The sequence below is a fragment of the Lontra canadensis genome, unplaced genomic scaffold, assembly GCF_010015895.1.
Source record: "Lontra canadensis isolate GAN:19392208 unplaced genomic scaffold, GSC_riverotter_1.0 scaffold17, whole genome shotgun sequence".
NCBI lineage: Eukaryota > Metazoa > Chordata > Mammalia > Carnivora > Mustelidae > Lontra > Lontra canadensis.
The window spans coordinates 17,376,526-17,393,600 of NW_022631011.1; the positions used below are offsets into that span (position 1 = coordinate 17,376,526).

The 17,075-nt window shown below is 42.0% G+C and overlaps 1 protein-coding gene across 1 annotated transcript in view; it reads left to right on the forward strand.

Moving 5' to 3' along the window:
• The first annotated feature begins 8,998 nt into the window (after nucleotides 1-8,998).
• CDH2 (cadherin 2) overlaps nucleotides 8,999-17,075 on the forward strand; it is a 212,232-nt gene continuing 204,155 nt past the window's right edge. Inside the window, exon 1 of the mRNA XM_032859711.1 lies at nucleotides 8,999-9,110. Within this exon, the coding sequence (XP_032715602.1) occupies nucleotides 9,051-9,110 (60 nt within the window). The 5' untranslated portion in view covers nucleotides 8,999-9,050. The remainder of the gene's footprint in view (nucleotides 9,111-17,075) is intronic.

Consider the following 17,075-nt stretch of genomic DNA (forward strand, 5'->3'; position numbering starts at 1 on the left):
TTCTTCTTTATCTCTTTCTTTTTAAAAATTTATTTATTTATTTATTTATTTAAATTTTCAGCATAACAGTATTCATTATTTTTGCACCACACCCAGTGCTCCATGCAATCCGTGCCCTCTCTAATACCCACCACCTAGTTCCCCCAACCTCCCACCCCCCCGCCACTTCAAACCCCTCAGATTGTTTTTCAGAGTCCATAGTCTCTCATGGTTCACCTCCCCTTCCAATTTCCCCCAATCGAATTTTTTTTTTAAGCTGAAAACCATAGGTGTTAAAACAGTGAATTGGGAGTAGGTAATATATGAAGGTGACACTATTTCTTACAGAACATGGCAAACGACAGGGGATGTCCTTCATGAACTTCAGGAAAGCCTGGGTCACAGTGGGAGTCCTAAGCTGCTTCCAGAGATCCAGTTCTCAGTGGAGACTGATGAGTATGTATCTCATCTTTAGATGACCAACTCTGACAGGGAAAAAGGTATCAGCAGTCACCTATCCTCCAATAATCATTGAGGGCTCCTTCTTTACTTTGTCAAGGAGTAAGCCACAGATTCAATCTAGACAGAGGAAAGTAAGGTCAAGCCACCAGCAGAGTGCAGTGTGGCTTGAGTCTGTCTCAGCTGGGGAGTTTATATACTTCTGCCATGAGGTACAAGAGCGGGAGTAACAACCCCTATTTCATCACAATTGAAAGGACAGTGGTTAGAAGAAGTTCTGAGAAGAAGGTTGTTGACGTCTTAGAGATGGTCTCTGAACTCTTCACCCAAGCAAAGCTGAGGCAGAGTAGGATGTCTTATGGAAAACTGGAAGGATCTTGTTAAATTCTGTGTGCTAAACATACCCCCTTGCCCAAGAAAGCCTCTGACACGAAAGACAGAGACAAAAACAAATACTGCAAGAAATGCAACAGAGGGTAAACTAGGATGATTCAGGGAACAGAAGAAAACTTTTAAAACAATATGTTAAGAGATAAGAGAAGCTTTTCCATTTATGAAACAAGAGCATGTTTCTATAAAAAACAAAAACAAAAACAACCTATCAGAGAACAACCCAAAACTCTTGGAAGTCAAAAATATGACCAAATACTCAACAGAAAGCCTGGAAGAAAAAGCTAAAGAACTCTCCCAGAAAACGTATTTTAAAGAGAGAGAATGTAGGGGGACAGGGAACATAGAAAAAAATGAAAAAGATAAGAAAATTAAAGATCAATCTGTGAGGTTCTATATCCAGAAAATAAGAAGAAAAAGAAGCCAACTTACATCTTCTTCAGTTAAAGCTTAAACTATCCCATTAACATATGGATAGAGTTTATTTTCAACTTTAAAAAGTCTATAATTACAAAAAGCCATTTTATAGTATTTCCAATCTTACACAAATAACTTAAGAGGTGGAATTTTTGAAGTATAATAGGTTTTTAATATTTGTTAAAGTAACAATTTGAGAATTGGGAATAGCAGCACACTTCCCCACCAGCAAACATCTCAGAGTGAAACTTTCTTACTGTTTATGATGACTTGTCCTTATCAAGAGCTGTGCAAATTCCTGGAAGGGACAGACTGAACTGCCCTGGATGACTGTTACTTACCAGTTGCCCTGCTGTGTGACCCTTCTGGATGCTAAAAGGAAAAGACTGTCCCATGCTCTTGTCCAAATTCCCTATTGTTGTTTTTTGTTTGTTTGTTTGTTTGGCTGTTTTGCATGACTCACTTCTAAAACTGAAAGAAAAAAAAATTATTGAGCAATTACTAAGATTATGACCTTGCCCCAGTCCTGCAGGTTAACCATAGTCAACATTTTGTCCACGTCATGAGCCCCTCCTCTCATTACAGAACACAAACCTCAGGTACTTTAGTTATTTTCCTTCTTCTGATGTCCAGCTGTGTCCATTTGTCCCTGCCAGCTGTTCATCACTTCCCTCATAGCCCTGAGGACCAGAATCCTCAAAGAACTCTTCCCTCAACTGAAGACATCCCAGGTGCTAGTAGGCCTCCAAGGGTTTGAAATTTCGTATAGCTTGGATAAGGTAGTTTGGGAATGCAAATACATGCCTATTATGGGCTGTCTAACAACTTTAGAAGTGAGAGCATTCCCATCTCCTGCAAACATATTTTTGAAAAAGCTGCTCAAGGATGATTCAAAATAATAGACCTCCCAGAAAGAAAATGCTTATTTATGATAATCACTCAGCTCTTTTGAGCTATGGAAAGAATGAATCTCAGTGACATACATTATAAATGCTGTAATAAATGGGACTGTTGTTGATTATTTTATGTTCACTGTTTAAAAGGAAAACTTGGACAGTATCTTCCCAGATTGTATTGCAATGTAAGAAGTAATCTATGAGTGATTATGGTGTGTTTAACTGAATATAATGTTCTTAAGTATCTATGGGTGAGCATGTGTTGCCTTTGGAATGGAAGGATAAATATGTTATGTTTTAAATCTGTGGATAAGTGGGGGGGGATTTAATAAGCACAAGGCAGCTTGTTGGTTATGCCACATCATTAAAATGTGACTTAATTTTAGGTACCTAATAATCATTCCTCTTATGAGAGATGAATCCACAGCATTAAAGAACACCTTGTATTTATCTACAACTTTTCTCTAAAGAACTAAATAGGCTTTACTGACATTATTTTGTTAGACTACTCAGCATTTTGTGAGGAAAGTGGAATTATTTAGGTTCTACAGGTAAGAAAACATGCAAAGAAATTAAGTGGCGTGTTTAAAATTATTCAGCCGGTCAAAGATCTAGGAAGAGAACAGTGGTGTCCTGCGTCCCGGGAATACTTTATCAACTGCCTACAATTTCACTGGAGGAAAGGGCACAGAGTCAGTAGAAGCTCAGATACTAAATATGTTTTAGTATCCTCTAAACACTGACAGTTGTATTTCAGAACCTTCCGGAAGGCAGATCTTTGCTTTTAAAAGAACACAAGGGCAGAAGTTTGGCACAACTAATGTTACCAAAGTCTTCAACATGATTTGTTTTATTTTCTGAAGATACGTTTATTTTGAGAAATAGGCCTTCTGATTCTTAGGTAATCCTAAGTGCTGCTGTTATCCCATAAACATCCATGCTTTCCATGTAGAAGATACATTTCTTGAACATCATGCAAATTATATTTTCTTAAATACAACTGATGCTCAAGCAGGACTCTGAAATCAGCTATGAAATCTTGACTCTGGGAACACATAGAAAGTGGTTTGAGAAATGACAGAAGTTAGGTTTACTGGAGAAGTATTCTAAGCAAAGTAAGTCTTAGTCCTGGTCTTGCTATTACCAGTTTATGAGATAATGCCAAAATGAATTTGTTTTCTTATGTAAAATCAATACATTAATATTGAAGATCATTTCCTACTAATACTTCATATACTCAGATGTTTTTATGCAGCTTGTAAAGCCACCAAATATTTATTATTTTTGTCAGTCTGTAGAATATTTATTCAGCCATTACTGCTTATGAGAGAGATTTTGTGTCCCTCTGTAAAATTTGTGACTCCCAAATAAAACTCTGATTCAAAGCCTTATTTGTTTTAATTTCAGATAATACTGGAGGATGTGAGAGGAGCATTCACTGAAATTCCTCAGCAACTCTACTCCAAATCCTCAGTGGAAGTAAGAATATTTAATACACATATAGATAAAATGCCAAGTCCCTACTGTGTTCCACTCTGCTCCTATCAAGCTTTCTTAAGAAATACTGATACATTATTCACATTTTAGAGATAAGGAAAAGGAGCCTTAGAAATGTTGAGAAACTCACCCAAGTTCATAGTTAGGTCTACCTGAATTCAAATCCATACTCTGTTTATCATACCCTTTTAGCTTCCAGAAAGGGATTGTTTGGGGGGGGGCGAGGGGAGGGGTGTTCCTTATAATATAAAGACTGCTTGTGAATTACCTCCCTGGTCATGGAAATGCACAACTCCTTTATTCACTTACTTGACCATAAGTAGTCCAAGTTACTTACATGGTTATATTTTCCATGGAAACACTGAGTTGGATTTTCAAATACTTAAAAATACATACATACATACATACATACATACATGTTTTAAAAAGGAAAGAAAGACAGAAAGCAAAGTAAATAATATCTCCAAACAAGAGTAGATTTAAAAAACCCAAGTTTTTCTTCTAATATTGGAACAGATGATGACTTCTCTGGTTGCGTACCAAATGAAGGGCTGGTTTGTACTCAGCCGCCAGATTGTATAAAAAATAGGAATCTTGACGGGGTGCCTGGGTGTTTCAGTCAGTTGAGAGTCCGACTCTTGATTTCAGCTCAGGTCATGATCTCAGGGTCCTGGGATAGAGAGCCACCTACCCCCACCCCCAACCCCTCCACCCCCGCCATTGGGCTCCACGCTCAGGATGGATATTGCTTGAGATTCTCTCTCTCCTTCTCCCTCTGCTCCTCCCCCCAGTGTCCCTATCTCTTGTTCTAAATAGATAAATAAATTCTGAAAAAAGAGAGAAAATATATGAATTTTGAGACAACTAATTTTGAATCAGACTAAATACAGTGAGAGGATCACACTAAAAATGGCACATGGAAACAGAGACCTGCAGGGAGAAAAGCAGTTATGAGCCCTATGTTACTTATACTGCAGAGAACAAAATAGCTAAGAGAAATAGTGGAAAAATGCCCAGGCTTATTAAACTTTCTGTTTCTCCCTTCCTTCCTTTCCCTTTTCTTCTTCTCTTCTTCTTCTCCTTTTTTTTTTTTTTGTTGTTGTTGTTAAACTTTCCTTTTATTCCATATCATTGATTTTTCTAAAGTTAAAAGGGACTCTTTAATGTAAAGAGCCTAGATAGGACTGGGAGTAAGAAAGCCCGTGTCTCATCAGGATTCCCTACTTGCCAATGGGTAGCCTTGTGTACCTCTTTAAGCTTCAGTGCTCCTGGAAAATAAGGGGGTTGCACAGATCATCTTTAACTTTAATTTAGAACATTCCATCACTCTATAACCTGGGGTATAACCCAGGGAAGGTCAGCTTTTTTTTTTTTTTTTAAAGATTTTATTTATTTATTTGACAGCGAGAGATCACAAGTAGACAGAGAGGCAGGCAGAGAGAGAGAGAAGCAGGCTCCCCGCTGAGCAGAGAGCCCGATGCGGGACTCGATCCCAGGTCCCTGAGATCATGACCCAAGCCGAAGGCAGCGGCTTAACCCACTGAGCCACCCAGGCGCCCGAAGGTCATCTTTAATACCATTAAAGCTAACTGGGGAGAAACTTGCAGTGTGAGGGCCACTTCCTAAGGAAGAAGGGACAATCCCAGCTTGCCATGGGGGTTGGGAGAGAAGGAGGAAAAATTCAGGAGTAGGGTAAAGACAAGTCTGGTTCCAGTCTGGGAGCCTGGGAGCTGTGTGGTGTGGGTGGGGAGGGGAGTTTGCAGGTGGGGGTGCTACAGATAGACTACTACTCTTTGTCATTTGTTTTTAAAATGAGGACACTTTCATACAAATACTCGAATGATGTATTCGTAGGTTTAGCATCTCCTCTTTGAGAAAATACACCACCACAAAAAAAAAATTATGATTTTACTTTGAAATAAATGTTTAAAAATGAATCATCATGGTATCAATATACATGTGAAAAACAGCCATGTGTGCAGGACACGTCATTTACTCAGTGTGTCCACAATGTTTGGTGCACACACTTATTTGCAGACCTCTTTAGCAAATCAACAGCAGACCACAGGCCAGAAATCAAAAGGATTAGACTGATTTTCAGTGTATGAGCCTAGCTTTAATTTTTATTATTTTCTTGTCTTCTTCCCCTTTCCCTACCACCTGGCTGTTTCCCTGGGTCACTGCCAAGCTCCCCCACAGCCCTGGAGCTCTGCAGGCTGATGGGAAGTTAATCTTCTGACTGACAATGTTGTGATTTGAGGCTAAAAATCCAAGAGTTTGGTCACCATTTGCCCAGAGAAATGAATGGCCCCATTAGATTATTTTAACTATGATGCCAAAGTCAACACTGGGTCTAATTTTATTAACATCAAATAGATGCACAAAGTCTCCAATAACATGATTTTAGACTAGGCTATTCCTTCTTGTGATAAAAGGCTGATTAGCAAGATGTGGCTGACCACGTGGTCAAGTTAATCTCAGGCAAGTTTCCAAAGCAATTCACAACCATTGAAAAATGAGAGGCACACAAGTTGGACCAAATTAAAAAAAAAAAATGCAGCAAGTTCTTATCTGTATGATCAAAAACTACTGGAATCAGAGAATTAGTTAGCTAACAGGCATTGCAAAACAGATTTTGAAGTCATAATAAGAGTTTAATTTATAAGGGGCATGATGTTTAAAGCTTCTTGCAAATAATACTAACAAGCAATAGAGTTACTCATGCTGAAATCTCCTCTAACTTGAAATTAATCAGAATGGCAATAAACATCAATGGCTACTGCTGGGAGTGGGGAGGATATAAACTAAGGTCTCATGTCCAGGATCACAGCTTAATTCTGAAGATGTGATCTACAAATGCTACTTGGTAATAAGACAAACAATATCTCCATATTGCTCCTGAATGTTTTACTATTACACATGGCTCCTGGAAAGTGGAATTTATCAATACCCTATTGCCAGAACTTTTAGGCAGATTAGCAATAGTGTGACAATAATATTTAGCAAAGAAGAAAAAAAGAAAAAAACAAGCCAAGCCTTTTATCCTTAAATTTAATTAACATGACCTTCTGTATTCTTTTTGAGAAGAAAATCCGGGAAATATTTTTGGATTCACTTAAAAAAATGGCCTACAATATTATGTTTTAATTAAAATTGAATAAGCCTCCCTATGAATATTAAATTTTTAAAAGCCTAGCCAGCAATAGTACATTATTAAAAGCTGCATCACTCATGTCAAAGAAATTAGTTAGCTGACAGTTAGTACTTCAGTTACCCAAAGTAGAATAATGTTCATTAACTGCAACTAATTTCCAAGACCTCCAGAGTGTGGAAACGTTTAAATAAAAACCGGTATTTTTATTTACCTGTAAAATCTAAAAAAATAAAAAAAATTTAAAAAGTAAAAAAATATATAAATTCTGGAAAAAATGTATTATGTAGCCAAAATCAATTACCCCTCGCTCTATTCCACAAATGCTTGTGACCCAAACTTGTAAAGTCTCTTACTTTTTGTGTACCACTCCAAGTTCATGCCTTAAGGAGAGGAAGCAAAACTCCTCTACTGTGAACTATCAGTCATTTTATCTTTTAGGTAATCCTATTTTCACAGCGAGTTCTGGCTTTTAGGTTGTTTACCCCTCTCTTTCTCTTTCTTTTCTGTTTTTCTTTGTTGATTTTGTTGGAGGTGGTGTAGAGAAGAAGTCAAATTCCCTGAAACTGTGTGTTAAAAATTGTGAACAGTACGCTAACGAGTTAGAAATATAAAACGGGAGACTTCATATGAAATAACACGCACTCAAACTCTCAGAGGAAACAAAAGAAAAGGAAACAAGAACACAAAACTTGGGCTATTCCAGCACATTCGCAAAGGAGGGAGAAGTACGAGCGCAGAGAGAAACCGCGGCCTCCGCCCTCCCCGGCCCGCAGGTGGCTCAAGGCAAGCACCTCAGACAACAATGGCCAGGATGGGCTCTGCCTGCGTCGCCAGTTTGCTGTGTCTGCCCCTACCAGGAAAAATAATCTCGAAAAAAATGAGAAAACAGAAATAACGTGTGTTAGGCTACCTAGGAAACATTCTCCCCTTTCCTAATCTCTGATTCCCCATCGCGGTCCAACGACGAACCTGCCAACCATCAAGTTCCCATGCAAGTTATTTTATTTGCCCGCAGCCCCTCCACCTGCCGGGGCGGTGCTCGGTGCACCCCCAGACTTCCCTCCGGCGACCCCCCGCGGGCTGCAGCAAAAACGGGGTGCTTGGGGGTGGGCGGGGGCGGGCGGCTGCTGTGGATCTGGCCGGCTACCGCCGCAGCTCGGTGGCCTCCGATTGGTCACGACGCGGGCGGGGAAGCTCGGCGGAGGAGGGAGGCGGGGGTGAGGGCGGCGGCGGCGGCGGGAGGGAGAGGAGAGGAGAGAGGGCCGCGCAGCCTGGCAGCGCGTGCGGCGAGCGCGGGGAGAGTGGTGGCGGCGGCTGCGGCTCGCGTCGGTCGCGCTCGCGGAGGCCGAGCTGGGTGCGCGGGCGGCGGCGGCGGCGGCGACAGGGGGTGGGGCGGCGCGCGCGAGTGAGCGGCGCCGGGCAAGGACCGGCAGGCGGGTGCCGGCGCGCAGGCAGCAGGGGCGGCCGCGGCGGCAGCTGCGCGGGACGGAGCCGCGGCAGTAGCGGCCGCGCCGGCCCCGGCCTCACCCCCGCGCGGCCGAGGCCGGAGAACAGTCTCCAACTCCCCAGGGGGCCGGAAAGCGGCCCTCAGCCCCCACGCAGCGGAGGCGCCGGCCGGCGGGACTGCTGCCCTTTGTGGGCGCAGCGCGCTCGGCCCGGAGCGCCCTCCCCGCGGCGCTCTCTTCGGCATCTTCGTCTTGCAGAGCGGCCCTGGAGAGGGGACCCAGAGGAAGCAAAGCCACGAGCCCGAAACCTCGCGTTGCGGAGCTCCTTGGGAGCGCCAGCCGCTCCACTTCCACCTCCGCATCCTACACCGGCCAAGGTCCCCGCCGCCTGCATCCCTCCCGGCTTCCGCTGCGCTTAGGGCCGGAGCCTAGCCGCCTGCGCTGCCACCGCGGCCGCCTACACACACGCACACACACTCTCTCTTTTTCTCTCTTTCTCCCTCTCTCTCTCTCACACCCTCACACGCACGCCTGCTTTCTCCCCCGCCCCCTCCCCAGCTCCTTGATCTCTCGGTCTGTTTTATTACTCCTGGTGCGAGTCCCGCGGACTCCGCGGCCCGCTATTTGTCATCAGCTCGCTCTCCATTGGCGGGGAGAGGAGAGCAGCGGTGAAGGGGGTGGGGTGGGGAGGGGAAGGGAAGGGGGTGGAAACTGCCTGGAGCCGTCTCTCCGCGCCGCTGTTGGTGCTGCCGCTGCTGCCGCCGCCGCCGCCGCCGCCGCCTCCGGCTCCTCGCTCGGCCCCTCTCCGCCTCCATGTGCCGGATAGTGGGAGCGTCGCGGACCCTGCTGCCGCTTCTGGCGGCCCTGCTTCAGGTACGCGGCGGTCTCCGCGGGCCGGGCCGCGGGCGGGGTGGGGCGGGCGGCGCCGGGTCCCTTTGTTCCCCGCGCCGCTGCGGGGCCAGGCTGCGCACCCGGGAAGGGAGGTGCCGCACCGCGCGGTTGGGAGCTGCGTAGGCACGAGGCTCGGGCCGGGCGCAGGGGCAGGGCTGGCCGGGCCGGCTGGTCTTCCCGCGCCGCTCCGTCCCGAAGGGACCGATCGCCGGCCCCCTCTGTTCTTCCTTCCGGGCCGGGCGAGCTTGCAGGGGGTATCTCCAGGCAGCAGAAGGGTGAGGCAGAATAGCTCCCAGGTTTTGCAGTTTTCTACGCTTCTCGCTCCTCGCTTTGCACTTTGCTTCAATTTTTTTGTTTATTTCCGCAGGGATGGGTCGCGAGTTTGCAGTAGGAATTCTCACTCTGGTGTCTTAGTTACGGGACGTGCCTCCACCCCACCCCACCCTGGCACCCGCGCGCCTCCCGGTGCCCGAGGGCTCCACTGTCCTATTGTCTTTATCCCAGCCCAGAGTTGCTTTCTCTTCTTGTTCTCTTGCCCTCACTGTATTCTGTGTCGGTCCCACCTGGAAGAAAACCTCGTCCCCCTGCCCCGAAGAGTCTATGCGGGCCGGGGCCTCCGCACCCAGCCCCTGCCCCGCACGCCCCTTATCCTGGCGGGCGGGGAGAAGTTCCGTTACTCGGCTATTATTTCTCTCCCTCTATCCTCTCTCTCTCCCCTGCGTGCGTCCTCGGGGACGCCTTCGCGAGGAGCCTCCGCACTTTTCACGCCTTCGGGAGAGCGCCAGACAGCCTCTTCATGGAATCGGTACTAGGAGGCTTTTCCGCGGCAGGAAGCACCTGCTCCAGGCAGGTCGCAGGCTCCTAGCCACTCCGCGCCACCCGTCCCCAGCCCGGCTGACCGCCCAACTTTCCCGTGGCGTCTGGCCGGAGGACATGCCGAGGGCCCTCCCGGCTGCCCACGGGGTCCCGCGAAGCGACGCCGCGCTCCTCAGCCGCAACCCCCGAGCCGAGCTGGGGCAGAGCGGGGTCTGGGGTGGGGGGGCGTTCTGAATAGGGCCCCGCAGGCGATGGGGTTCCAAAGCGGCTGCAGGAGAGGGCGTGTCCGCCCTGAATGCAGGTCAGGGTCTCCGGGGGAATCCGCCCAAGGGGCCCCCTGCTCATCCTTGCAGCTGGGGGTGGCCGGCGGGTGGCAGCTCTGAAAAGTGCGGGCGCGGCTCGGAAGTGCCGCTGCGTCGGGGGTGGCCCCGGCTGGGACAGAAGGTGCGGATCGCCCCCCTCCGTGGTCTTCACGGGTCAGGGCCTGGCGCGCTCCGGCCGCGGCGGGTGGGGTGGGGAACTGCGGGCGCCGGGGGCGGGACGGGGTCGGCGCCCGCGGTCTCTCGCTCTTTCTTCCGCCGCCCCCTAGAGGGGTGTGGGCAGAGGCCGCTGGAGCCCTGTCCATGGTGCGCCGTGGAGCGGCGCGCCCTGCCCGGCTCTGCGCTCTCTCCCCCCAGGTCGTGCTCTCCCGCTTTCAAGCTCTCTTTCTCCTTGACTCCGTGGCTGCCCGGGTCCCGTCTTTTCTCCTTTCTTGGGTTTCTCCTTTTGTTCTTTCGTCTCCCGCTGGTCTCTCTCCCCTTCCCCCCACTCGCCAGTCCGCCCCGCTCAGCTCTCCTGACTCTGGGGTTTCTGAACTATTAGACTAGACGTTTTTGGCCTCTGCAGTTTTGAGAAGTGGATGGAATTTCTTCTAACTGGGGGAGGAGACCCGTCAGTCACTTACTAACAAAAGTATCTCCTGTTATAAAACCGCCCTTTATTCTTGGAGTGCGCAGTCCTCATTCTCTCACCTCCTGTCACTTCATTTATTGTTTCTTCTTTTCAAATAGGGTTTACTAAAGGGGTTAGGCTGAAGGGAAAGGAAGAAAAAAAATGCTACTTCAGTGGTTTGAAGTTAGGGGGAGGTCAAGATAAACTCAAGAATCCTATGGACATCAGATATTTTACTTTTTTTCAACAAAGAAAATGCCATTGATCAAAAAATCATATTTTTAAAAACATTAATTTTGAACATCATTGAGTGGTTTTATTAATTTACAAACAACTTTTCATAAATTTTCAGAGTGTGAAACCAGTGGTAGATGGTATTATGTTCACTAACTTTTTGATCTGAAAGTAAGTTTTAATTGAAAACTGCAGTGAAGTTAGGACAGGAGGAGACATTTGTTGGTCATTCATACCGTGGGACTAAGTGTGGTACTACTGGAGCAGTCTCATTTTCTCTTAGTCATCTGCCTTGAAATCAGGTATGAACTTTCTAAGTCATTTCCTTAAGCATTAAAAAAAAAAAAGCATTTATAAGCATCACATAATGCGCTTATCTTTACCATCCCATGTTCTTTCTCAGTTTCTTGTAGACAGATGTCATGTTGACATTTGTAAACCCTCAGGAAAAGGGAAATTATAACTTTGTCAGCAAGTTATTTAGCGGTTTCCTGATTCCTGGGTGCAAGTTAAGCCATCACATTGAATGATTTGCAAGGTCATTAGGAGTGAAAGAACAGTGGTTTATGCAACATGAGTTTTAGGGTTAAGTGCGCCATGTGGATTGTACAACTGAGATTAGAAATGACTTCGTGCTAATGGCCAGCTTTACACACCAGAATAACAAAGATCTATCTGCAAGGTGAAAATGGCCCCTCTGCAGTCATCTGCTATTCAAGCCTTTTTTTTTTTTCTTTTTTTTTTTTTTTAAGGTCAGATGAAGAAGACAAGAGTTTTCGGAAAGAGGATGAATAGGTTATTAGTATAGATGCAGAGCAGCCTTATTTTTCAGACCGGTTAAAGAAGAACAAATATTCAATAGGACTTTATGCATTTATGTGTTAACTGAAGTGTTCCTTGTTATACTTTGAACACTTTTATTTTTACCTTGAGAGGTTATTAGTTTAGTTCTCTTACTAATATTTACACAATCCTTGTGAATTTTGCACATTATGGTATTCAGCTTTAAGATTTTCTCTAATTCTTCCTCATTTTAATTTATGGCATTAGCATTTTCTTTTGCACTAAAAACAAAGAAGTCAAATTTAACCATTAAATTTCAGGGGTCAAAGGATATCACAAAGTTAGGACAGACTTTCCTTTTAAATTATACAAGTGACTTTCAAAGACTTCAACAGATTTATCACCAGGCAAAAAAAAAAAAAAAAAAAAGAGAAGAAAAAAAAGAAATCAATTTTACTTTTAAACCCTACCCAGTAATTACTAGACTAGAAACCTGCTTTGTTTTTCTAGTTCACACTTTAATTGCATGGTTGCACTGTTCCAATTCGAATACACTTGTACCGGTTCTGAAGCATCAAGGACATCACCTTAATGTTTATAGATACTCTGGATTCTTAGTCTTATCACATAGGTCCTGCTTTCAACCCTTGGTGAGGAAGTCTGAAAATAGATGGCATAAACCGTCCGTGATTTTCATCTGTTAGGTGTAAACACTTTGAAAAGATTAATATTCAATACATGAAACATATAAAAAGAAGCTTTTTTTTTTTTTTTAGGATGTGGGAAATCTAGTATGCAGTAATCATGTTCGATATAAAACATATTTATTCTCAATGTTTATTTGATTTTCAGGTGTCTTGTAACAACTTATTGTGAGAGTAAGGAGAATCAACATAGTTGGTATTCGCAGTTTATTCTACTTAGTGGCCCTAGTTATTCATAACTTTGCCCTTTTCTTATCTTGTGGTATGTGGTCATTACTCATAGATGGTACAATGCAAGCATCCTTGCATTGTGTGTGATTTGAAAATAATAATTTGTGCATTCTAAAACATTTTATGGACACATTTTAAAAATATATATGCATGGAGATATAGAGAGATAGATAATTTATATCTGTCTCTCTATATAATTTTTTAAGCCCCAATTGCAAGTTCAGAATTTACGTACAGGTTGTACTTTTTGACTTTGAAACATTCCTGAAGTCTGCTCTGACCTTCTAAAAGTTCAGATTTTAAGAGGAAATTCTTTTTAGATTGTATTTTTTTCATAAAGAGACTAAAGTCTTCCTGGAACAGATTATTTTGGTGACAGTGTATTGCACCAAACTGTCCTTAATTTCCCTTTTCATTAAAAATTTTCAATTCTTAAATCTGTTGTGCCTCATTAAGCTTTAGGGTTATTAATCAGGAAATGTCAAGACTTAAAGCAACAGTTAATCTTTCTTTAAAATGCCTTTAAGAAAATCCTAAGTAACTCAAATCCCCATTCCGTTTTCAAAGGGATATTCTTAAGTTAGAAGAGTGATTTTTAAAGAAAAATCCTAGATGTAATTTAAGAAATGTAGTGTTTGTGTATATACTCTATCGTTTTGCCCAAGTTAACATTATTCAAATTTGTTCTTTTGGCTCAAATACAAAAAGTAATCAAGTTTAAGCACTGCACAGACTGGTGGTGAATTTTATCAACCATTTAAAAAATATGATAGATTTGGAGTTTGGGTTTTGTTGTTTGAGTATTTCATATCTGCCATTAGTATACCTTCTAAAACCCTAAGCATTTTCAAGTTGGGTTAAGAACTGTAAGTTGAAATGTAATTTGTATCAACAGATCATTATGCCTCACATTTCTGTCTTTTCCTACCAAAAAGTTATTTTTGTTTTAATTTTATAGCAAATTATATCAATTAATTTGAACAGATGCTAGTCTTTGTGTATTTAACTAAATGTAGATCCGTTTTAATTAAACAACCCTATTCATTCCAAGGAAGAGGTATATACAGATGAATGTTTTAGTTAGAGCTGTATTTTCTGCCTAGATAGAGAGATGTCTTTAAAGTCAAAGAAGGTGAATTCTGGAACTAAATAGGACTTTTTAAAAGATTTGGATTTAAAGATTATGATTTGTGTTACAACAGAGTTTTTGAAAGGAAAATTTGGGTTATAAATAAATGCTTCTCAGTTCTTATTTTTGGTCACTCTCTTTCGTACTCAGTGCACTTCCTTGTCTGAGCCTCCCTGTACTTAGAGAAGTCCATAAGACCTTGGGTTGTGTGTGTATGTGTGTGTGTGTGTATGTACAACATGTATGTTGAGGGTTGTTATCTAACTGATGTTGAAGGTTGCTATCTCCTGCAACATTTATCACAATTTAGCATGAATTCAATCCATAGTTAACTGACACCCTTGTGTTTGCCATCAAGGTGATTTGGGTACCAAAGGTGTAGTAATTTTGTTCTGTGCAAATGAGCTGATGTTACATAGTGTCAAGGGCAAGAGCTAGTGTCAAGGGCAGGAAGAGCCTGGGGTTCTAATCTAGTCCAGATGTAGTTTATGCCCTTAAATTCTCATGACCTCATTTTCCTCAACAGTAAAATACTGGGCCTGGTTGGGTTAGTTGATCTTTAAGGCACTTTCCAGTTCTGGGACTCTTGGGGCTGCTTAAAAATATCCCCCAGATGACTCCTTTTCAAAGACTTTGGAATGACTTTAATTTTTAACCTGAAATGCAAAGATTTCCACATACTCAGAGTGGTAGAATATCACTTTGAAGGTCATCAACAATAGTTTATTATATATGGTAGGTTAGAAGTCATCTGTATTTTTTATATGCTTGACTTTTAAAAATAATTTTTTTTCATTTTCAATGCTGCTTTTACCACTAAAAGTAAACTATTTTAGGGTGTTAGACTTAAAGAAAGGGGAATATGATACTGCTAAGAATAAAAATTATTCCTTTTATTCCTTTTATACTTCAGTGTTTCTTTGAAAGGAGATGGCTTCCACAAGAACCTTTGAATTGAGGGATATGGGTCAGCTTTAAAAATATAGCCCATTGACCTAGCAAGTTATTTTCCTACAGATATGTGGGTATTCATGATATATAAATCATGATGTATGTATAGTCATGATGTATAAATCCATGATGCATACATCATATGTTTGCATGCGTGTATAACGATATGTATTAAAATACTTGTAATTACGAAGGATTGGACTAGTTGAACTCTGAATGTCATTAGTAGAAATTGATTCAATAAATCATGTGTAATATGCATGCAGATTTGAGAGCCCTTATTGTGTGGAATAAAGCATTTTAGTTCTAGTTCCGGGTCAAGAAAGTGATTGTTAAACCACCAAATGTTTATGGCACAGTCACGTACCTAGAAATGCATCAGAGAGGGACAGCGGATATGACCGGTGGGATTTCAGGGCTTCCAAATGAGGAGAAATTGGTTGAAGACCATAATAGAAGCTATATCGAAAGAATAGAAAATCAAACAATGTACAAATAGGATGAAGATGACTTAAAGTAACAGTAGAACATCCTAACGTTGTGTTGAGAACAACCTATAGCAGGCTGAGCTACAAGTAGGCCTACAGAAGGTTGGGTAGTTAAATAATAGAATCATTTCCATGTTGCATCATAAAATGACCATACTTTGCTGAGTTATTTGTGCCTGAGAGATTACATTAGTTCGTTAAACCATTGTGATATCTCTTACATTCCTTTGAATATTTAATTTTTCCTTCTATTTCTGGTGGCAAAAGTGCGGACTAAACACCTTATTACTACTATCTAGAACACAAGGTACAGAAGAATATTTAATATGGAAATCAGATGTTCTGGTCTACTGCCTTGATTAAATAAACTGTTTAACTTGGGTTTTTCCCAAGTAGCATTGGAAAATTAATTGTATAATGCCTTTAAAACAGCTTGAGCTACTTAAAAGGAAGTGCTATTATAAATATAATATGACAATCATATAGAGATGTGCTTGGAGACATGCTTGATCCATGATCTGTTCTTCGGTTTTCTTTGACAAAATATACCTTCATATAACAAAAATAAATAAGTGCTGGAGTAATAATATATTATTATTGTAATTTTAATACTGGTTTTTATATTAACTTAAAAATTTACTTGACCATAGAGTATTTATATATTTATAGTTTTAATATTGGTTTTTGTGTTAATTTAAAAATAATTGCTTACTTGACCATCATAATTGAAAATATTTGTATCCAAATTCCCTCTCCCCCATTCTGGTATATTATTTAATGTATCAGTGGATTAGTAAAAGGAATTTGTAAAAAAAAAAAAAAAAGTTAACTGAAGGGATATATCTTAGAATATTATTCCATAATTTACTGGAAATGGAAATGTGAAATGGCCATTTTTCCCTCAGTATTAAAATAAATTTTGTGTTTATTCGGCTTTCTTCTGTTATATTAAATATTGAGGTTTTTTAAAAAAGTCTATTTGTTTATTTATTTAGCTAGTCTCTACACCCAGCATGGGGCTCACATGGAGGACCCCAAAATCAAGCGTCACACACTCTACTGACTGAACCAAGCCAGGTGCTCCTAAATATTGAACTTTTCTGTTACTGCTTTCAGTAATGGTTGTAAGCCTGGCCCTTCAGGTTTTTTTTCCTCATATGCAGTTTTAGGACATCTTCCAATTTATTTTATTTTTATTAATTCTCAGTAGGTCATTCATGTAACTCAGAAAAGCACATACTCCAGAGAAAACTGTTAAAACTTTGATATTTGCTGCCACCTCTCTGAATCTTTTTTTTTTTTAAACTAATATCTGGTAGTACTAAACCTTTATAATAATATATTTTTTAAATTTCAGTGAAGGGAACGATTATGTTATCCCATTTAATTATCCATAACCCTGTGGAATAAAATTTCCATTTTAGAGATGATGAAAGTGGAACTCAGTTTGAGTAGTTTTTCTGAGAATCCAGAGTGAATGGTATCTGTTAGAGTAGATTGAGCCTGACTGCAAAGCACATGGTTTTCATCCTCCGTCTGTGGACTGGGACCCTTTCAATAAGATGGTACTCAAGGAATGAATATCGCATTAGAGAGGAATTTCAGTTCCTCTTTACTGAGTTGATAAGATTTTTTTTTTTAAGTAGTGAACTTCTGAGTTATATTTTCTATTAATTTGACC